This window comes from Euprymna scolopes, chromosome 1 (assembly GCF_053919585.1).
Source record: "Euprymna scolopes isolate OS-2025 chromosome 1, ASM5391958v1, whole genome shotgun sequence".
Lineage (NCBI taxonomy): Eukaryota > Metazoa > Mollusca > Cephalopoda > Sepiida > Sepiolidae > Euprymna > Euprymna scolopes.
Window position 1 is genome coordinate 117808197 of NC_136482.1, and position 23631 is coordinate 117831827.

The 23631-nt window shown below is 27.3% G+C and overlaps 1 protein-coding gene across 7 annotated transcripts in view; it reads right to left on the bottom strand.

Moving 5' to 3' along the window:
- The window catches only part of LOC145267860 (uncharacterized), a 2055798-nt gene that overhangs the window by 194291 nt on the left and 1837876 nt on the right, over positions 1 to 23631 (bottom strand). For all 7 annotated transcript variants that reach the window (XM_080123344.1, XM_080123412.1, XM_080123509.1 and 4 more), the window contains one exon: positions 12038 to 13824. In XM_080123344.1, the coding sequence (XP_079979470.1) occupies positions 12038 to 13484 (1447 nt within the window). In that variant the 5' untranslated portion in view covers positions 13485 to 13824. The remainder of the gene's footprint in view (positions 1 to 12037; positions 13825 to 23631) is intronic.

Here is a 23631-nt window from a genome sequence, read left to right on the forward strand (position 1 = left end):
GGCAGTTTGGTACGCGAATGCATATTTAACAGTTTTCGTTTATGCTCACACGTAGCATAAACAAAGGCTACGTCTGTGAAATGGAAAATACTCTCAGAGTTCTGGGGTTAATACCATGCAAAAGAAATCAAACAAAAAAAAAAACTTTTTAGCCAAGAAACACACAGAAAAAGGAAAAAAATAGCATCCATTTTTCTATCGAATTCCTTTGCTGTTTTTATTGAAAACTATTTTCCCCCGGATTTTTTATATAATTTTCCATTAAGGGCCGTGCGTCTCACGTTCGTAAATAACATTTTTTTTGTAGATTTTGGTGTGCTAAAAACGAATCTGCAAACCGTTTCCGTCGCAAAAAAATAGTTTTTATGATATGAAGAAATTACTTTTTCGAAAAAGTGGCGGTCACTTTTCCATGTAAATTTAATTTAAAATGAGCACCCACTTTCTAGCCACCTGAGAGAGGGGCGATTTTTCCACTGTTTATTGGCTAAAGAGCTTTCGTTTATGCTCACGCATAGCGTAAACGAAGGCCACGGCTTTGAAATGGAAAATAGTCCCAGAGTTCAGGGGTTATTACCATGCAAAAGAAATCAAACAAAAAACTTTTTAGCCAAGAAACACAGAAAAATGCCCCTCTCTCAGGTGGCCAGAAAGTGGGTGCACATTCTAAATTAAATTTACATTGAAAAGTGATCACCCACTTTTTGAAAAAGTAATTTAATGACTATCATGAAAACTTTCTTTTTGCTACGGAAACAGTTTGCAGATTCGTTCTTAGCATACCGAAATCTACAATAAAATATTTCGTTATATATGAACGTGAAACGGGCCTTAAACTAAAATAATACCGGATTTTTTTGAACAGATTTGCCGTTTAGTTGTACAAATGTCCTCAAACCAGGTAATCACTAAGAGGGACTTTTAAAAGTCGTCACCTGTATCGAGCAAAAGTTTAAAACCACCGATTATATGCCAGCCTACGTCATGGTAACATATATTGAGTGATTTCCTAACAGTATTTTGTATAGATTTTTTTAGTTTAAACTCATTTTCCCAAAATTCCCCAAACTTAATGTGTTCGATACAGTCTGTCGCCATTTGTATTTTTCAGATATACCGATAAACATTGAATGTTTTTGAACCGATTATATATCACATAAAAACTCTAAAATCTTATCCATTAGGTAGAACATTTACTTTTCTTGCCTTTGATAACATTTATTTATTATATTTATTTATTGATAACTTCTTTGTATCTGTGTTTAGTAATACAAACCCTTTTCATTTAATGTAACGTTTAGTCGGCTCGAAAAACAGTGTTTATCGGGGTATTTGAAAGCTAAAAATGGTGGTGGACACTGTTTATTACTTTAAGTTAGAGAAAATGAGTTAAAACTAAAAAAAACTATACAAAATACCGTCAGAAACCCACTGAATATGCTAGCTTATGTCATGGTAACATATATTCGGTGACTTTCAGATAGTGTTTTGTATAGTTTTTAGTTTTCAACTTACTTTCCCAAACTTTACGTATTCAACAGAGTCCGCGACCATTTCTGATTTTTTAGCCGATTAAACATTTTACATTACATAAAAACACTAAACAATTTTCCAATTAGGTAGAAACGTAACTTACCTTAACTTTGCTTTCATTTATTTGTTTTTGGACAACTTTTTCCAATCTGTGTATAGTAACCCCCTCCCCCACCATCAACCAAATATTATTACTAACTCACATTTTTGTACAACAACAACAAAAAAAACATTTAGCATTTCAACATTTTTGCTACGTTCGGCTTCATCCACTGATTGTTGGTCAAGTCCAAACCATGAATGATTGAGAGAAACTCCCGAGGATCCAGATCAAATTCTGCAAGAGTACAATTATTTTTTCATTTTCGCCTTCTTTTTCACTTTTTGCAGTGGATTGCTGTACTAATATAAGAAACATGCATTTTCTCTTTTTATTACATTTTTCCATTACACCAAATTGAGCCACTGCAACGCGTGGCAGGGTATATCGCGTATATATATATATATATATATATATATATATATATATATATATATATATATATATATTCCCAACAATATCAAAATAAGTTAAAATTGGTTATTTAAAATTAAAAGCGGAGCAATGTATACCAGTTCCCTAATTATATTTTATGCCACAAGTATAGGCGCCACAAGGAAAACTGAAGAATAAAAAAATAATGTAGAAAGGTAGGAGATATAGAGCCAGGCCACTCTGAGGAAGAGCGTACCATTAGATTAAAATATACAAACTGTAGAAAACAAGCATTTTCAAGCTGAAAAATATTTAAATATACAAATGTGAGGTCGGGAGAGTTTTTTTTTGTAGCTATTGCGAACTTTCACCTAACGAAGTAATATGCTGTGATAAAAGGGCTCAGTAGTGCTAAAGAAATAAATACAAACATTATAATCGGTAACAAACAATTATGTAACTACGAGCAAGCTTAAAAACTAACTAAACTTGAATATAGCATAGATTTCTTTACAGGTAATTATTATTTGTGTCTCGTGTGTTGGGTGTCTATTGAATATAGGATTAGTAATAAGATAAAATTATTGAAATAAATGTTCGATTAAGTTTAGCCCAACATTAACCATGTTTTTATACTCATTAACTATTTTAAACCACACGGTCTCATCAATAATAATTTAATTCCTAAATTCGATTAATTTTCACTATTAATTTCATAATACTTACTTTCGAGGCGGCCGTTGTTTCCAAAAGATGACATATTTCTTTTTAATACGATATGAATATATTCTACACTGGCATATTTGATCCACGCTTAAAGTAAGCCTTACTGAATTTTATTTTGTAAGGAATTTCTTTTAATTAGACCTCCTGTATATGTTTCTGCTTTCAGATTTTCTATCCTATTTGATCAATCTAGTGACACTATCAGACAATACATAGCGATAATAATCGTATTTAATATTCTCTCGCGACATATTATTTCACTACATTATTACAATGTTTGTAAATTTGACATTCTTTTCTTTTTCTTTCTTTTCTGTCCTTTGAAGTCACATAAATAACAATACCAATGCAAAAGACGACGCGATGCATGACATGTTACTGAAGTTTATTTGTAATATACAGCAGTGTTTTATTGATTATGCCTGCCTCGATGAAAGGCTACTTTTCAAAGGAAGCGTGGTTTGATCAGTAAAAGTAAAGAGAACCGTAACTTTAGCTATACATAAAATGTGATGGCATTATCTACCGGATATTTATACCGTGAATACACCCCTACTGCCAAAATAGACGCGCGTTATTCCAGGTCCAATATAAATATGACGAGAATTATACACGGAAGCAAATAACCGAGAATTATTGAAGTGTTCGGTAGGTGCTGTCGGGAATGACGTGTTTTAAGCTTAGACACTGATCAAATATAATATTTCATCAGCCAAATATCAGCGTACAAATGAAGTGCGATAGATTGCAGAGTCGTTTGCACTTAGAAATATTAAAACGAACAGAGATAAATACAGAAAATGCCCTTGCGTTTAATTGTTTACTTTAGCATAATATTTCGTTGGTAACATTGCATTAGAATCCATTAATTTATGAATGAAGTTTTTGTTATGTTGGATATCGTAGCTAAAATAAACTATTGCATTGATGAGGTCAGAAGCTAAAAGCTGATTTTTCGGTGAGTGACATAACTGGAAATAGGCAAATTATGCTAACTATGCATGTGCTATATCAAAAGAGAATAAAACGTAATATGCAGATTTTCTAGATGATATAGCGCAAATTTTTTCGGATTATTATGTTAATAATCAGATCACGTTCTTTTTTACAGTATAAATCTGTATACATATTCTCGTGCATAATCGTTTATTTTAGAAAACAAAATAAATGAAGTGTTATCCTGATATGGAGGTATATATGTATTCACGTATATTAATTAATTAAAGGCAACAATTGGTGAAAGTTATACACTTATAATATTTAATTGGAATTCACTGAGATCATCATTGTTTATTAACTTTATTCATTGCGGACAATTATCCACATCTTTTATTAGGAGTTTTCCCGACATGTTAGCCAACTATTCCTTTGCCCTCCGCCAGGTGGTAACCGCGACGGATAAAAGATTAGCATACTTATCCGCAATGAAAAAGGTTAATAAATAATGCTCATCTCAAAGAATTCCAATTAATATATATATATATATATATATATATATATATATATATATATATATATATATATATATATATATATATATATACCATTCGGTACGGACCCGATCATGGAGGATCAGATAACATGAATTTATAAAACCAAACAATTAAACCTTGATCGCCCTTCGGGGTCCGTAGGGCATTTGATAGAGACGTTGCATATCTACGGTTCCAGGTGAGAATCGTTTCAAGATAGCGGTTTCAATCCAACTCAAAGCCGGCCAGATGTTTACTTGGCCAAAACGTGGTGTGACGAAAACAACTATTAAGACAGTAATTGCAGTGAATGCAGTCAGGAGATTCAGAGTTCCTATCTATAGGAATAGTTAGCCGAAACGTCGTGAAAACAACTAAGAAAATATGAGGATAATTGTCTGCTATGAAAGTTAGTGGTGTAACTTGTTTTAATATTTCTGTTTATATCCGTTATTTTATATCTGTTTCTCATCCGATGTGAAGTGAGCATTTTAACTATTTTCTGAATAAGTATTTTGTGGTGGTGTAAAGATTATGAAAATAGTTACAGGTAAGTGACCATTAAACACTTAAATTTTAATTGGAAATATTATCAGCTTTATAAAGTTAAGATAGTCCAGTCTAAGGGTATTTGATGAGCTAGCGTGTCTAGAGTCGGTACCGGTTGTATTAAATGCAATGGGCATGCACTTTTTATTAATGTAATAGACTACTGCTTGTGAGAATAAGAGTGTACTTTGTGATGAAAGTTGTAAATAATCTTCACATAGACATTTGTATGCTTCTCAATACACAGAAAATAATAATAAAAAGTACTTAATGTGATGCTTGCTTTTATAGAAACTTTATGTTTTAGAAAAATTGAATCTGAAATTCCTCCAAAAAATATGCATTTAAAAGTATAAATAATGTAATCTGTTCCGGACAAAAAAAAATCTTATAGCCATCATAAATTCTGAGAACTCAATTTTATATATAAGAGAGCAGAAAATTAGTCAATCGAATTACAAGCAAAGCAGATTCAATTATTTTGGTTGGAGACATTATATATATATATATATAGATATATATATATATATATATATATACATATGTCAGATATATATATATACATATGTCAGATATATATATATATATAGATATATATATTATATACAAATATTATATATATATTATATATCTATATTATATATATATTATATACAAATATTATATATATATTATATATCTATATTATATATACATTATATATACCTATTATATATATATTATATATATTATATATATATTATATATATTATCTATTATATATATTACATATTATATATATATATATTATATGTATATATATATTATATATATTATATATATAGTATAAATATTATATATAATATATATATTATATATATATGATATGTATATATATTATATATATATTATATGTATATTATATATATATTGTATATTATATATATTATATATATTATATATTATATATATTATATATATTATATATTATATATATTATATGTATATATTATATATATTATATATATATTATATATAAATATATTATATATAATATAGATATTATATATATTATATATATATTATGTATATATTTATATATTATAAATATTGTATATATATATTATATATATATTATATATATGATATATTATATATATTATATATATTGTGTATATATTATATTTATTATATATATTATATATATATAACATATATGTATATATTATATGTATATATATTGTATATATAATATATATGTATATATTATATGTATATATATATTTTATATATATATTATATATGTATATATTATATGTATATATATTATATATATAATATATATGTATATATTATATGTATATATATTATATATATAATATATATGTATATATTATATGTATATATATTATATATATAATATATATGTATATATTATATGTATATATATTATATATATAATATATATGTATATATTATATGTATGTATATTATATATTTAATATATACGTATATATTATATGTATATATATTATATATATTATATATATATTGTATATATTATATATATATATATATTATATACATTATATGTATTATATATATATATATTATGTATTATATATTATATATATTATATTATATATATATATTTATATTATATATATAATATGTTTTATATATAATATATATTATATATAATATATATATATTATATATAATATATATATATTATATATAATATATATTATATATATATTATATATATTATATATATTATATATATATTATATATATTATATATGCATTATATATATATTATGTATATATTATACATATTATAAATATATTATATATATTATGTATATATTATATATATTATATATTATATTATATATATTATATATATATTATATATTATATATATATTATATCTTATATATATATTATACACATGTATATATATCATATATTATGCATATATAATATATATTATATATTATATTATATATATTATATATATTATATATATATAGATATTATATTATATATATTATATATATTATATGTATTATATATATATATTTTATATATTATATGTATTATATATAAATTATATATATTATACATTATATATTATATATATTATATATATTAAATATTATATATATTGTATATATATATATTATACATATATATTTTATATATTATATGAATGATATATATATTATATATGTATGTATATATTATATAATATATATGTATATATTATTATACACATATAATATTTATTATATATATTATCGTATACATATATATATTGTATATAGTATATACTATATATATTATACATATATTTTTATATTATATACATATTATGTATATATTATATGTATTATATATATATATATTATATATATTATATATATATATTCTATATATATTATATATTATATATAATATTATATTATATATATTATATGTTATATGTAATATATATATATGTTATATGTAATACATATATTATATGTTATATATTATATATATATTATACATATTATATATAGTTTATATATATTGTATACATATATTATATAGTATATATATTATATACATATATTATATATGTTATATACATATATTATATATATTATATACATATATTATATAGATACAGTATACATATATATATATATTTTATATATTATATGTATATTATATACATGTATTATATACATATATTATATATATTATATACATATAATATATACATATATATATTATTTTATATATTATATAGATACATTATATATAGATATTTTATATAGATTATATATAGATATGTTATATATTATCTAAAGATATATTATATATAACTATTATATATCATTTATAACTAATATTTATATATATATATCTATTTAAAGGGGATTAGAACAATAGTCTAAAGGGCTGAGTGTATTTTAATGTAACAGTGAAATTACTATTTTTATTAGATACAGGAAAAATTCCCCGTTTTAATTTAGATATATAATAAGCTCGATATGTAAATATCCTAGAACTAATTCAATATTGAGTAATGGTTTTGATTATTTAACAATTTAAAATCAAATTATATTATATATTATGTGCACTATGTACAAAAGAGACCCTAAATATTTTAAAATATGGAGATATAAAAAATTCAACCACATTAATAAATTCAAGACAGGAACTAATATTCACATGCAGTCATAAACGTTGGTTTAAATTTATTAAATATAAACCACCTTAAATCATTAAAAATTACTTATTAGTAAAAATAGATTACATTTTATTAATAAATTAAGTTAGACTAATTATCCCCCTTCCGCCCTTTTATTAAAGATAATATGACTGTATGACTGATATGTTTGTATAATTAGATAATGCAAGGGGGATAATTATCCCCCTTGCATTATCTAATTAATCCAAAGTACGCTAACGGAAATAATTTATTGCACGGGCGTCCCCCCTTTTTTTAAATTCATCATTCAATAAGGTGAAAAGCTATAGCAAACATCCATATGAGTATTTTAACCATAGTTCCGGATTTCAAAATGCGAAAAATTAAACGGTAAATTGTTGTACCTATATTTTTTGTATATACCTGTATATCTATGTATATGTATCTCTGTGTGTATTTTTTGATATCTATGCATGTATATATTTGTAATGCTGTACTTAAAGCAAATTTATAATTTAAATTCAAATTTATATTTTACTCTATTTCTTTTCTATCTCTAACCCATATTAATTTTCTTATCAATTTTGAATACATACCTTTTGTTTCAATTTTTTTCCAGATAGATCTGCCTTACTTTTAATTCTAGGTTTATTCATGGTGTCTTTTAAATTTAATAAAAAGCCTTCAAAATTGCTGACGAGGATACCTTGTTTATTAAAAAGCTATATGTAATTAGTATTGTCCGTAACTTGATGTCTACCACAATAAACACACTGTTTTCCGAAACGATCGCACAGATAATTGATTATGTTGTTGTTCCTTCTTATGAAACGGATTTTTAATTTAATTATACCTTGATTTTAAAATGTCAATCACATTACTTAAGATATATATATATATATATATATATATATATATTATATATATATTATATATATATATATATATATATATATATATATATATATATATATATATATATATATGCACATAAATTACTGAACAGTATATTGGGATCGAGCAAAGGCGGAATGAACTGTTAGTATTTTAAAGAAAAGTAAACTTACAAAATATATATGTGTGCTTCTTTGTCCGTTTCCTTATATATTCTCTCATCGGTTAAGTTTGTGTTCATTTCCATGTAAAATAACACATCCAAAATGCGATTCTAGCAATATTGTAGTAGCTTAATATCTAAAAATATTATCGTGTAACGTATATATTCAACTACAAAGTTGATCAGTGTTGTGTATATACTTTTTTCATTAATTTATGTCCAATAATTGACATTTGTTTTTTACACCTACATCTAATAGTAAACGTGCGCCTAATGTTTTTTTTTTTCATTTTAATTATGTTATTACCAAGTTAGAAGGGTACTTGTTCTTACAATAAAACTAAACAATCACTCTATTAAATTATATTGCTAATTTATTATGTTAAACAATAAACTTATACCGTTATAAAAGATTTATATCTGCCTGTGTCTCTATATATTCAAAGTCAATGTCTATCGAAGCTAAATTTCACAGAACGGTGCTAGGGGCATCAACGATTTGATATTTATGGGCCGATATCTCATGGGTTTTCAGCCAGTTAAAGTAGTTTTAAAGTGAAAAATCGAGCAAAACAAAAGAAACATGGTATAAATTTTGAACATTCATCTTAGATTATTTTTCATATATTAATTTAAGCAATTCATATGCGTTACACATTGTTACACCAGCTAATAATATATACGAAATCTGAACTAATTATAATATTATATTGAAGTATATTTTACCAACGGGAGTTAAGCTACACAGAATAGTCCGCGTTTCATACTTGAGAGAATTCTTTAGGCTTTTATATATATATATATATATATATATATATATATATATATATATATATATACGCGCTTTTATATATATATATATATATATACACAATAAACACACGCACATACACACACATAAATAATTAATGAGGCGTCGTAGGGCACCCTGAACTATAAGCATCCATTGAAAGAAAACACTGATTGAGCTTTTCAATATATATATATATATATATATATATATATATATATATATATATATATATATAACTGTAACTCTCTAAAAACGGAAAATAATGGAGAAATCGCATTTCAACCTTTTTGGAAAATGGTTAAAAAATTAATACCACGGAATTTATAGACAGTATAAATTTGAAGTGATTAAATGAGGTCGTATTTTACTAGAACAGTAGAGTATGTTGGTGGGTGGGGGAAGTTAAACTAGTCTGTTTATAAACCACTTTTTGCATGTGTAAACATGGGGGGTCTCAAATGTGTTTGTTGACAAAACAAGACGCGGGTAGGGAAAATATGAAAGTTAGTGGTAAAGGAGAAATATTAATAAAAAGAAACAGGGAAGGAGGAATACATAACTATCTCTATGAAAAAGAATAATGACCATAATGGAGTTATTATGAGAATATAAAATTAAATCGGCGTACATATAAATTTACACACGCCTATACGCATGTGTGTGTCGATATGAAAATTCGAATGTATTGTTAAACTAATTTGGAATAAGCTTTCAATAGGTTGTAATGCGATCTTTCCAATTTTTTATCCTCTATTTTAGAGAGCTCCCAACTTTTTATGATCTTTTTAATTTTTTTAAGAACTCAATGTGTTCCTTTTTCAATTCCTTTCTATATTTTTTCAAGATGTTCCAGGTCGCCCGAAGAACTCTTATTGAGTGAAACAGATTGCTATTTGTAGCGAACATATGTAACGGCTTACCCTCAAATAATTTGTGTGAGAGTCTGGGTATGTGTGTGTATCCTGTGAATTCTGTATTAGATTTTTTTGTAAACACCTGTCTATATCTCTGTTTCCCACCTATATTGTAAACGTACATCTACACATACTTCTTCTAATCTAACCTAATTAACTTTCCTGTTATGTATATATACTAATATATGACCTCTGTACTTTTCCTCCACTTAATTATATGTTTTGAAATTTATATAACTACATGTACGTATATGTATCAGCTAGGATGAAGTAAATTGTTTTAGCTCCGACAAGATTTACTTATTTCAAAACTAATGCTTTTAATCAATATATTTGTTGTTGGCTACAAATTAACCCGATGTGAGAACTAAGTGGAATTAAACAGTTCTATGAATACAACTGGTTTCAGTCACTAATTAGAGACATTCATACAATGTTTAATCGCAAGCTACGAACACGTTTCTCTCATACCACTTTAGTAGCTCCTGTATTCATTATGAAAAATGCATATTGTATTTTATACACTTTACACTACTTGTGGTTTCTTTTATTTTTAAACCCATAGCACGGGTCTACAACAACTGGCTGCGGAGGATGATTAAAGAACTTCCTGGATCAATCTACAACACTTGCTTACAACAACAGAATAACGAATATTCGGGCAACGAATTCACTCTAAAAAAACAGCCATTTGAAAACAACATTTGACGTCCAAAAGGATTCAAGAAAAAACATCAAATACTATTTAGTTACATCTGATGATTGTATACATAGTGTATGATTTTGCATCTTTTCCGTAAATTGAAACGTATTTATGGATATTCAAATTGAGAGTACTGTCAGTGTATTTAGAAATAAATATTCTAAAGCTATATTCATGTTTCCTATTGCTCGCTGTAAAAAAACATGCAGATGCATGTATATTTATTATATTTATCATTGTATATGCATATCAATATATATATATATATATATATATGCACGTATATGGGAATATCGATAAATATGCACATATATGGGCATATCAATATATATGTACACATAACATTATGTATGTAGGGAACATGTATGTAGGTTGGAATTCCTGCAAATATAAATTCATGTGCATATATGTTTTAATAACGGCTTGTAAATATATGTACATTTATTCATATTGAATATTCGAGTTGATTTTTCTAGGAGAATTTTCGTTCTTATAATGTGCAACCCTTAAAACAGACTTTAAAATAATTATGTTTTTTATGGAACAGAACTCGCATATAAAACGTTGGAACATACTGAAATTGCAAACAATAGGCATGAAGCTATAATCTGTAATAAAATTATGTACTCACCAATTGTCGTAATCACAGTCACAGAATATAGTAGAGCACCAGCAAACGACCACTGCAGTTCCGCCGCGCCGTCTTTTCCATCCCAGCCTTGCTTTTTGATGGCGACGAAAACCTCCTTCTGGAAGTCTAAAAGCACTTCATCGGCTATCCGCGACCAGTTCTCCTCGTGCAGCACGTTTAGTTCCTCGGTTAAATTCCATAGTCGGACCACGTGGCGTTGTCGGTGCAAACTGACGGCTCCTCGTTCATTTTTCTCGTTTGGGGCTTCAAGCTTTTGAAAGATAAATCCTCCCAGAATCGAGTATCCGATTACAAGTGAACAGAGACCGATGTTCGAAAAGAAGAAGGCTAGGAAGCTCTTGCAACATAATATGAACCGACTGCAACACTTTCTATTTTCGCCGTCTTTATTCTTGTCTTTATCTTTCTCTTTGATCTTCTTCTTCCGCCTACAACAGCAACACGACTTCTCCCGGTTTTTCTTCTCCTCTTTATTTTTGCCCTGGTTGTCTTTGTCTCTGTTCGCCTCTTCCAGCTTCTTTTGGCGACGTTTCTTCTGCTCCAGTCGGTGTTTTTGCCGTCGTCTCTCTTGACCCTGTCTGTCGCTTCTGCAACAACAGCAGCAACGAAATACCGAGGTCGACGACCTTCCTGACTTGTTAAGACTTCTGTTGCTCCCACTGACGGCCACGGTGACATCACTGTCGTTCTCTGTGTCTCCTTCCTTGATGACCGGGACAACATTTTTCTCCACGTCCTGCTCCTCCTCGTCCGAAGTAATAAGGACGAGGGCTGATGACATGGAAGCAGCACGTTCTTCCGGAGGTGTTGTCGCAATCGCTTTGTCAACCATATTTTCGATTTTGTAATGATTATCATCGTCGTCGTCTTCATCTGAGGATGAGGTTGAAGATGTTGAGGAAGATGAAGAGGAGGAGGAAGAGGAAGTGGAGCATGAAGTGGTTGGCGAAGATAGGGGTCTATTTTTGAAACATGATCCGTCACCGGAGTCCCCGAGCTTGACAAATTGATCAAGTTCCACGTCGTCGTCGTCATCGTTTTCGTCATCCTGGGCATTCTCATGGATGAGGATCGGTTCCGGGTCAGCGATGCCACCGATAGTACCGACACTGGTACCAGTGCTCTGCCCATCGAGCGGCCGTAAGGGTATAGTATGGTCACTGTCTGAGCCTTCCCGCTTGTCCTCCGTGTTACGTCCGTAAGTGTCCGTGTTGCCGCCGCTGCTGCTTGTCGTCGTCGTCGTTGTGATTGTGTTCGTAGCCGTGTTTGTTGTTGCGGTAGTGCTGCAGCAGCTGCAGCATAGACTACCCCGCTTACCGGTCCTGCTGCCACCGAAAGGCGGGTTGGACGAAAGTGGCGGTGAGGAAGAGGACGAAGAAGATGACAAAGTTTCATGGATCGAGTATCTGACATCGGGATCATCCATTCTCCAATGACAACGGCAGTGAGGAAGACTCTAAACTCATTCTCCAGCCAGACACAAACCTGGGATTTTTTTTGCACGGCGTCAATATTACCGTTAGAAACACACTCAGTTTATTCGCTGAGTCCTATTTTTTAATCATACGCAATTATTAATGAAGTTGGCTTTTGTATAGTTTTATCGGACATGGGGCAATCAGGGTTGGTGAACAAGATAGAATTGTAATTACAGTCTACTGTAAAAAATAAAGAAGTAAGTACCATTTGATTCCATTATAATAAACTTGTCTGGACTTGTTTCACATGATTTATTGGTTTGACTGGTCGACAACTGATTGGATTTTCTGGAATAAAAAAAGAAACAAAAATAGATGAACGGTTCTTATATGCACAAATAGAGATTTATAAAAATGCTTCAAAATATATCATGCATGGAATTATTCTACAATTAGTGCATGGCAACATAAACTACTTTGCTGCAATTCATTCTCAGAAATCGAGGTATTGTAACCCGAGGCTAACGCTTCGTTTAATGGTGAAAGTAGTGGATTATATTATTATCCCCCCCTCTATTTCTTCCTCTCTGTAACTGACAGATTTTAGATGTATTATTTTATTTTTTAATATGTACGTTCCTTATTTATAGACACTAATTATTTTCGTTTGTTAGAACAGCACGCTGTGTAGTTTATCTACGATAGCATTGCTATGTACAAGTGCAACTTTTCTTCTGTGCGCCATTATATTGGTTTTGAGATCCTTTTTAAGCCTCGAATACTATTTAGTTTAAAATAAAGGATTAATAATTATCTATGCCGTGTAGAATGTTCAGCAAAGTGTATGTTGCTAAGAATCTGTATAAAGAAATGCATGCACTAGGACCAAGTTATTCAAAGCTTTCGAACAGGGAGAGGGGAGAACATCATGCTGACACTTAAGAGCTCCGCGGGCTAAAATTTTAAATAAAAACAAGACTGTCCCTGTTTTATTTTGTAAAAAAAAAATGCGTGTAAATATAACTGGTTATCAAAAAAATCAAACTTTTAATCATTTTCTAAAACCAAAAACACACACAAAAAAATAATAAACACCAAAATATTCTCACACATTTACATTTTTAAAAAATCCTGACCATTTTTGTTTTCCATAATGCGGACCAGATTAAATATTTTGACCATCCAGATTAGGTTCCCGGCCCGTAGTTTGAAGAATTTTGCAAATGGGATATGGTCTACTAAGCAATTACCTTTTATCTTTCACACCCACACACCCACACACACACACACACACTCACACACACATATATATATATATATATATACATATATATATATATTAATTGGAATAACATTTTTATAATAAAATACTTTAATAAAAACATATGAATATGTTCCAAGGAGATCGTAAATGATCCTAAATATAGATTCGTCTTTGGGCCAGTATTTTAAAAAAATTTACAGGTAACTCAATTTAACTTTTTTACAGGTAACTCAATCTAAATTTTGTGACGATAACCAGTATTGTCCGAGGATTTATACCATGTTTACCTTCCAGGGAAATTGTAAATATTCCTATAATATTTGAGAATTAAGTTATTATATGTACTGTACGACCGCTGGTCAGTGGGACTTTCTTTTATATACATAATTTAACTTACTGTCGATGAGAATAGTTTCAATATATTACAGCGTTGATATCTGAAATGCAGAATAAATTACTTTGTATAGATTCGTATTATGTGTATTAGCCAGACATTGAGGCGAAACAGTTCCACATTTAATACAAGCTGCTATAAATGAGAAATAATTATTCGGTCTGATTAACACCTTGCTACAAAAAACGTATCGCCTATAAAGTCAATTACAATTGCAAGTAATGTAAAAGCAGTCAATCTGCTAATTAAATTTAGAACATGTGATACATTATGCGGACACCCGTTCCATTATGATTTTTTTTGCGGATTTAAGTTCATTTCTTAAGTGTTATTTTTACAACATTCACAACGGCCTTCTTAATGTGTCGGGCTCTGGAATTATTGTGCGCATGGATATATGACGTAGTCAATGAAGTACTTGATAGAATTTAGTTGTAATGTCAGTTCCCAAGAAGTTGAATGTTCAATACATAGTGAAGACTTATTTGAAATTAAAATTGTGACTTACTAACGACTTTTACCTAGTAATATCAGACAGAATAATAATATTGACCCACTGTCGGTAAAATGTATTATGCAGCTTTCCAAGTTCGACATAGTAATATCTATAAAGGAAGTCACTATTCGTAGGAAATCTGCAAACGTAATGAAAACGGTGAATGCTATGTCCGAATGTTTTAGAGTTCTTAACTATATCAATATATCAATTTATTTTGTAAGATTTTAGAGTAATATTGATGGCGTTAATTGCTATATTTGAAATCAGTTTTATTACTTTTTCACGTAAGAGTAAGTACCATTTATCTATTGGTTGATTATTTATAATGGGAAAAATTGTTTTGGACAAAATTTTAGTTTTAAGCTAACGCCGAATTTTCATTCTTTTATTGCATTTTTATTTACCAAAGAAGTTACTTCGCAGATATGAATATTTTTTAATGTTTATATCTGAAGAATTGTTGACACGTAAAATATTTATGTACAAAATGCTTACAACCGAATTGAGATCTAGTTTATGATAATTACAACATATAAATCAGTGTATTATTGATGTGTACAGTGTTTATTCAATACTCACTCAGCACTCAATGTCCATACGGTTCATCCCAAACAACTTCAATAACTATTTTGATAGTATATATATTATGATATTGAATAACATTATTATAATATTAAATACTTATTATTATATCAAACGAGGATTTTAATAGTGTATACATTATCTGGTCATCTGGTAACAAACCTCCGCAAATTCAGTAGAAGACGTTCTACATGAATTCATAGACGAACATTGCGTGTGACTGTTCTAGATAGAGAGGGGCCTTGCAGAATCAGATGTAATATGAGAAGGAAAAACTGATGTATGCTACTGCGGAGATGCGTACACAGTAAAAAGAGCGCATTAGAGCAAGAAGTGTATGATAGGATAAAACACAAAATAATTAGCTGATAGATATAATGCGGTATTCAAAGAAAATAAATGCCTAAAAATATTATTTAAAGTTAGGATGTTCCCTGATAATTCAGCATATACGGGCAAAGCCGAGTGTACTCCGATTTTTCGTTTCATGTCCCTTTCAGAAAATCAATATCACAAGCTCTAAAAGGTGGCTCCATTAATTCCTCTTTGACGCATAATTTCTCATGATGCGGCACACTCTTAGCTCGTTCACACTCCATGCGGTGCCACAACCTCTCGCTTACATTATCGTGTAATATAACAATACGTCTTAGGCTTAGGCATCAACGTTTCTATTGCATCCCCGTGCAATACGTAATTATATATATATGTGTGTGTGTGTGTGTGTATATATGTGTGTGTATATATATATATATATATATATATATATATATATATATATATATATATATGTGTGTGTGTGTGGATATATATGTGTGTATATTTATGTGTGTGCATATATAATATATATATATATATATATCTTAAAAGTGAACGTGTGTCTGTGTGTCTGTCTGTCTGTGTACATTTCCCTACGCAATAACTCTGTCAATTTTTAGTCTATAGACTCGAAATTTGAAATACCGGGTACTGAGATTTGGGAAAATTGATGTGACGGGTGTCAGCCAGAAATTTGGCTGTAAAGGGGTCAAATTTCAACGATTTGACCTTTAAGAACTCTTCCAAACTCCTCCGACAATTTTTGGTCTAGACACTTGAAATTTAAGATTAAGGTTCCTTGAACATGGATCTAACTTAATAAAGTTATTTGAGCCCGAAACAATAAATTTTAAGGGGTCATAATAGGGGTCAAAGTTTTAAACAATTAACCATTTTTTTTTGTTTTTTTGCCTCTTTTGCACAGCATACACCTACAAACACCCGAGCAACGCCGGACACCCCTGCTAGTATATATATATATATATATATATATATATATATATATATATATATATATATATATATATCTGTATATATATATATCTGTATATATATATATCTGTATATATATATATATATATATCTGTATATATATATATATATATATATATATATATATATATATATATATATATATATATCTGTATATATATATATATCTGTATATATATATATATCTGTATATATATATATGTATATATATCTGTATATATATCTGTATATATATATATCTCTCTCTTTATATATATATCTGTATATATATATCTGTATATATATATCTGTATATATATATATATATATCTGTATATATATATCTGTATATATATCTGTATATATATATCTGTATATATATATATGTATATATATATCTGTATATATATATCTGTATATATATATATCTGTATATATATATCTGTATATATATATCTGTATATATATATATCTGTATATATATATATATATGTATATATATATATATATATCTGTATATATATATATCTGTATATATATATGTATATATATATATGTGTATATATATATCTGTATATATATATATATATGTATATATATATCTGTATATATATATCTGTATATATATATCTGTATATATATATATATCTGTATATATATATATCTGTATATATATATATATCTGTATATATATATATATATCTGTATATATATATATCTGTATATATATATATATCTGTATATATATATATCTGTATATATATATATATATCTGTATATATATATATCTGTATATATATATATGTATATATATATATATATCTGTATATATATATATATCTGTATATATATATATCTGTATATATATATATGTATATATATATCTGTATATATATATATATCTGTATATATATATATCTGTATATATATATATCTGTATATATATATATATGTATATATATCTGTATATATATATCTGTATATATATATATCTCTTTATATATATATCTGTATATATATATCTGTATATATATACATCTGTATATATATATCTGTATATATATATATATATATCTGTATATATATATCTGTATATATATATCTGTATATATATATATATATGTATATATATATATATCTGTATATATATATATCTGTATATATATATATATATATCTGTATATATATATATATGTATATATGTATATATATGTGTATATATATATCTGTATATATATATATATATATATATATATATATATATATATATATATATATATATATGTATATAAGGGCAAATACTTAATAAAACATGTTAAAAACACTTTGCAAAAGAATTAAAAACATATTTTTTGGACGCCGCTCTCACTTTCATTAGGAAAAAATGCACACGTATCGTTTAAAAAGTAAAGCTTTTAACTGAAAAGGTTAAGAGCTACGAGCATCTATCTGTGCTCTAGTATTTTTTATACATGGTCATCACTATTTCAAATATCCATTAACCAACGAGGATCGAAGTTTCTGCGTGAGCGTGTAGTGCGGAATTCGTAGTGCAAGCTTGTTCTTTTAGTAAATCTTAGTATATTTCACCTTAAAATATTTAATAAATGCGAGGGGAGTGTAAACTTAAAGATGTACAATTTCGTTGTCTAAGAATTATTTCTGTCCATTAGCAATGCATTAAAAAAAAATTGGTTTGGAATTAAATGATGCACCTCTTCTTCTAGCTGTTATCTATGATAACTAATGTAAAAATCGTAATAATTGTATAGTATTTGAATAACTTGTTTAAAATGAAAGCACAGAAATATATAAAAATTCGTAAATCGGATTTTATTCCATCGGTCAATGTTTACTTGTAAATATCAGTAACATTGATAATCATACTCAACCAAAAGTGCCTGGAGAATTCATAGAAGGAAACAATTCGTGGAACCATGACTTTTTATTCTCTTTCTATGAAAAGAAAAAAAAAACGTTTCATTGTGTAAATCTGTTTAAGAGAAAAATAACGCTTAGGATGAGAAAGAACGACGTATTGGCTGTCGATCGTGTATCCCGGTCGACGGAACATTATGGCTGATAACACTCGCAATAAATCACTATGGCTAGGCTGAGAGTTGAGTTTAACAGGTTTAAGATTAAATGACCAAAGAAGACGGTTTCTGTACGCGAACAATAATAAAGAACGCGATCAGTGATTATACCAAAACACTAATATTATATATATATATGTATATATATATATATATATATGTATATATATATATATATATATATATATGTATATATATATATATATATATATTTAACTTCATTTAAAATTCTCCAAAATATAATGTCACACTTTTACGCTATATGAGATGCGTATTTGAATATTCCATTTAATTCAGGTTTACCACTTAAACGCTGAATAGATAAAGGAGCTATGGACATAATTTTTTTTTCCTAATTTACCATAAAAATATGGCCTATATTTAAGGTGGCCTCTGCGTTACGGCATTCTACAAGTAGTATGCATATAGTTTGGTTGATTATTCACGTTAGTGTATTACTTGAGGACATATTATGTGATTTAGGTGCACCAGTGCTCAGAAAAGTAAGGAATTGCCAGCTATTCACAGGAAAACAACTCATTAGTGAAGCAAATATTTACTTAGCGTCTTGTTGTAAGCAAAGCTATTCTAATGCTTTGGTTAATCAATAGGATCATATTCAAATAGATCTTGCCCTTAATTAATATGTCCGTGCCTTTCTGCTGCTAACCCTGCACGTCCTACACAATGTTTCCATGATTCACACCGAGAAAGATCGAAATATCGGTCGGAAATTATGTGTTTTGAAGGAAATATTCTTGATTTTTTTTTTTTTTAAAGAATTTTTGTTTCCTATGTGTTGACGTGTTGCAATGGAAATACAATAAATATATAAACATTTATATATTTTTCGCATTGTTTTTTTTATACATACATTATATATATATATATATATATATATATATATATATATATATATATATATATATTATTAGAACTTTTGCGATTTTCTACGATAAAGAAATAAGAGGTTAAATTTAATTAAGCAGGATATAATGCAACTACATATTGAGATTGTTTGTTGATTTAACTGGTAATATAGACGAACAGACATTGATGCTAATAGTGAAAACGCTTTTGCATTTTCCACATTATAAGAATTACTGCTTCATATATTCGTTACTTACTAAATAATACTGATAAGTTCATCGCTACTAAAGTCAATGAGGACGTCTAAAAACGAGATTTTATGATTATTACTTAATTCATATGTAAAGTTAAGAACTGAATTATTCTGACTGATGCCCTTTAAATATTCTATTTCCTCTGTGTTATTGACAAGAATTAGTATATCGTCTACATATCGAACGTAAATAGAAGTTTTCTCTATTAAATTAAATACCTTGTTTTCTAGATCAGCCATATATTTATCACCTCCGTTTTTTAAAAAAAAACTACATCCATTAATTCCTGTATTTAAAATTTTTAAAGTGAATGTCCATTCCGCAATACAACGATATAATAATGAATCTTATACACCACGCAAAGGTGATTTCATCTAGCAACAAATTATTTTTAATGAATTAAAAAAAATAAAACAAGTGTAAGTAAATAATCGATTCCCTAACTCTCTTGTAGATAAAAGAAGTAAAATTAGCCATTAGTAATTTGAATCAGATTAGTAATATTCAAGAAAATTATCAACCTATTAATATATATTACCGTAACCAGTTGCACAAAAACTCAAAAATCGATGAGAGTATTCTTAAAAATATAATCCGAAGATATGTGATTCCCAAAAATATTAAAAAAAAAAAAAATTATTATATATTATAAAAAAATACAGACAACAAGCCTTGTAATGAAAAACAACATTTCGCAAACAAATGATCTGTTGGAAAGGAGCAATGTAGTTTACAAATTTAGCTGCCCAATGTAAGAGTGTATCTCCAATATTAGTAGCTATGTTGGTTTCACAACTAACACATGGTCGCGAAGATTGGCTCTCCATCTCTCTGACTCTAGCTCCATATCACAACATTTGAAGGGACATGGCTGCCAACATTCGGAATTTCGAAGAATTATGGTAGAAAATACAAGAGTATTGCAGTGTGAGAGAAATATAAATAGGCTAAGAATACTCGAAGCATTGTACATTAAAACAAATAAGCCTCAACTAAATAATATTGATTATGAGTGCAGCCGGAACATTTTGAAATGTTTGGGATAAATGTTTAATAATGTATATATGTTTTGTATACATACATCTGTTTCATATATGCAAAAAATAACATCGCCCACTTAACTTGTAAGAAACTACCACGTGACTAGGAAAATATATATACGAAAATTAAAGAAAAAAAACAATCACTCGATTTATTTCTTCAATATGCCTGAGGATGATAGAAGTACTTGTGTCGAAAGCGCGCGCGATTATGGATCCAACGTATACAATTTCGAGAAAAAACACAAAAAGGACTATTCGGAGATTGGAGAAGATGAAAAGGAAAATTGTAAAACAGAAGAATTCCGTGCTATTCAATAATATTTGTCTAAATATATATATATATATATATATATATATATATATATATATATATATATATGTACATACATATACATATATATACATATACATATATATACATATGCATATATATATATGTACATACATATGTATATATATATACATATGTATATATATACATATGCATATATATATATGTACATACATATGTATATATATATACATATGTATATATACATATGTATATATATATATACATATGTATATATACATATGCATATATATATACATATGTATATATATACATATGTATATATATATATACATATTCATATATATATGTACATACATATGTATATATATATACATATGTATATATACATATGCATATATATATATCTATGCATATATACACACATTTATACATTTACATACATATGTATATATATACATCTATACATATATATATATACATATGTATATATACATATACATATGTATGTATATATATATACATCTATACATATATATATACATATGTATATATACATATACATATGTATGTATATATATACATCTATACATATATATACATCTATATATACATATGTATATATATACATCTATAAATATATACATCTATACATACATACATATAAATATACACATCTATACATACATATATACATCTATGCATACATATATATATATCTATACATATATATACACATCTATACATATATATATATATATACATCTATACATATATATACATGTATACATATATATATATATATTTACACTATATATATAAATATATGCATATATATATACCCATATATATACATATATATATATATATACATATATACATATATATACATCTATGCATATATATACCAATTTATACATATATATATATATATACATCTATATATGCATCTATACATATATATACATATATATATATATACATCTATGCATATATATATACCAATATATATATACATATATATACACACACACATCTATATATACATCTATACATATCATTCAACCACGGTAGTGGCGTAATATATGCTTAAGTCCGAAATTGAATTAATCGAGACACATTCAAACCCCCGCCACTAATTCCGTTCGCAACCAAATGGCAAATTTCAAACAGGTTATATAGTTGGATAGAACACCTCATTAGCTACATTTTGAAAAAAAAAATCGAAAAGTTTTTCAGTAGAAAAAAGTTACATAAAAATATGTGGGTTCACAAACAGGAGAGTAAGTACATTCATAAGTGACTAACGCTTTTCTTTTATTTTGCATAACTCTTTTTTGTATATAAATATTTTTTACTGCGATTTTGCCAATATGACATGTTAGCGTAACGGTAAGAGTACCGGGGGTTTGTGGAAAGATTTTAGGTTCAATCCCGTGTATAAGTTTTTATAATTAAAAAACCGAACTTTTTTTTAATAACTGATTTTTTAAAACTCTCCTTATGAAATAGATATGCAGTTTTCTTTTCCTAGATGGTTTAGATTTTCAATGCAGCACAGTACGGTTTGG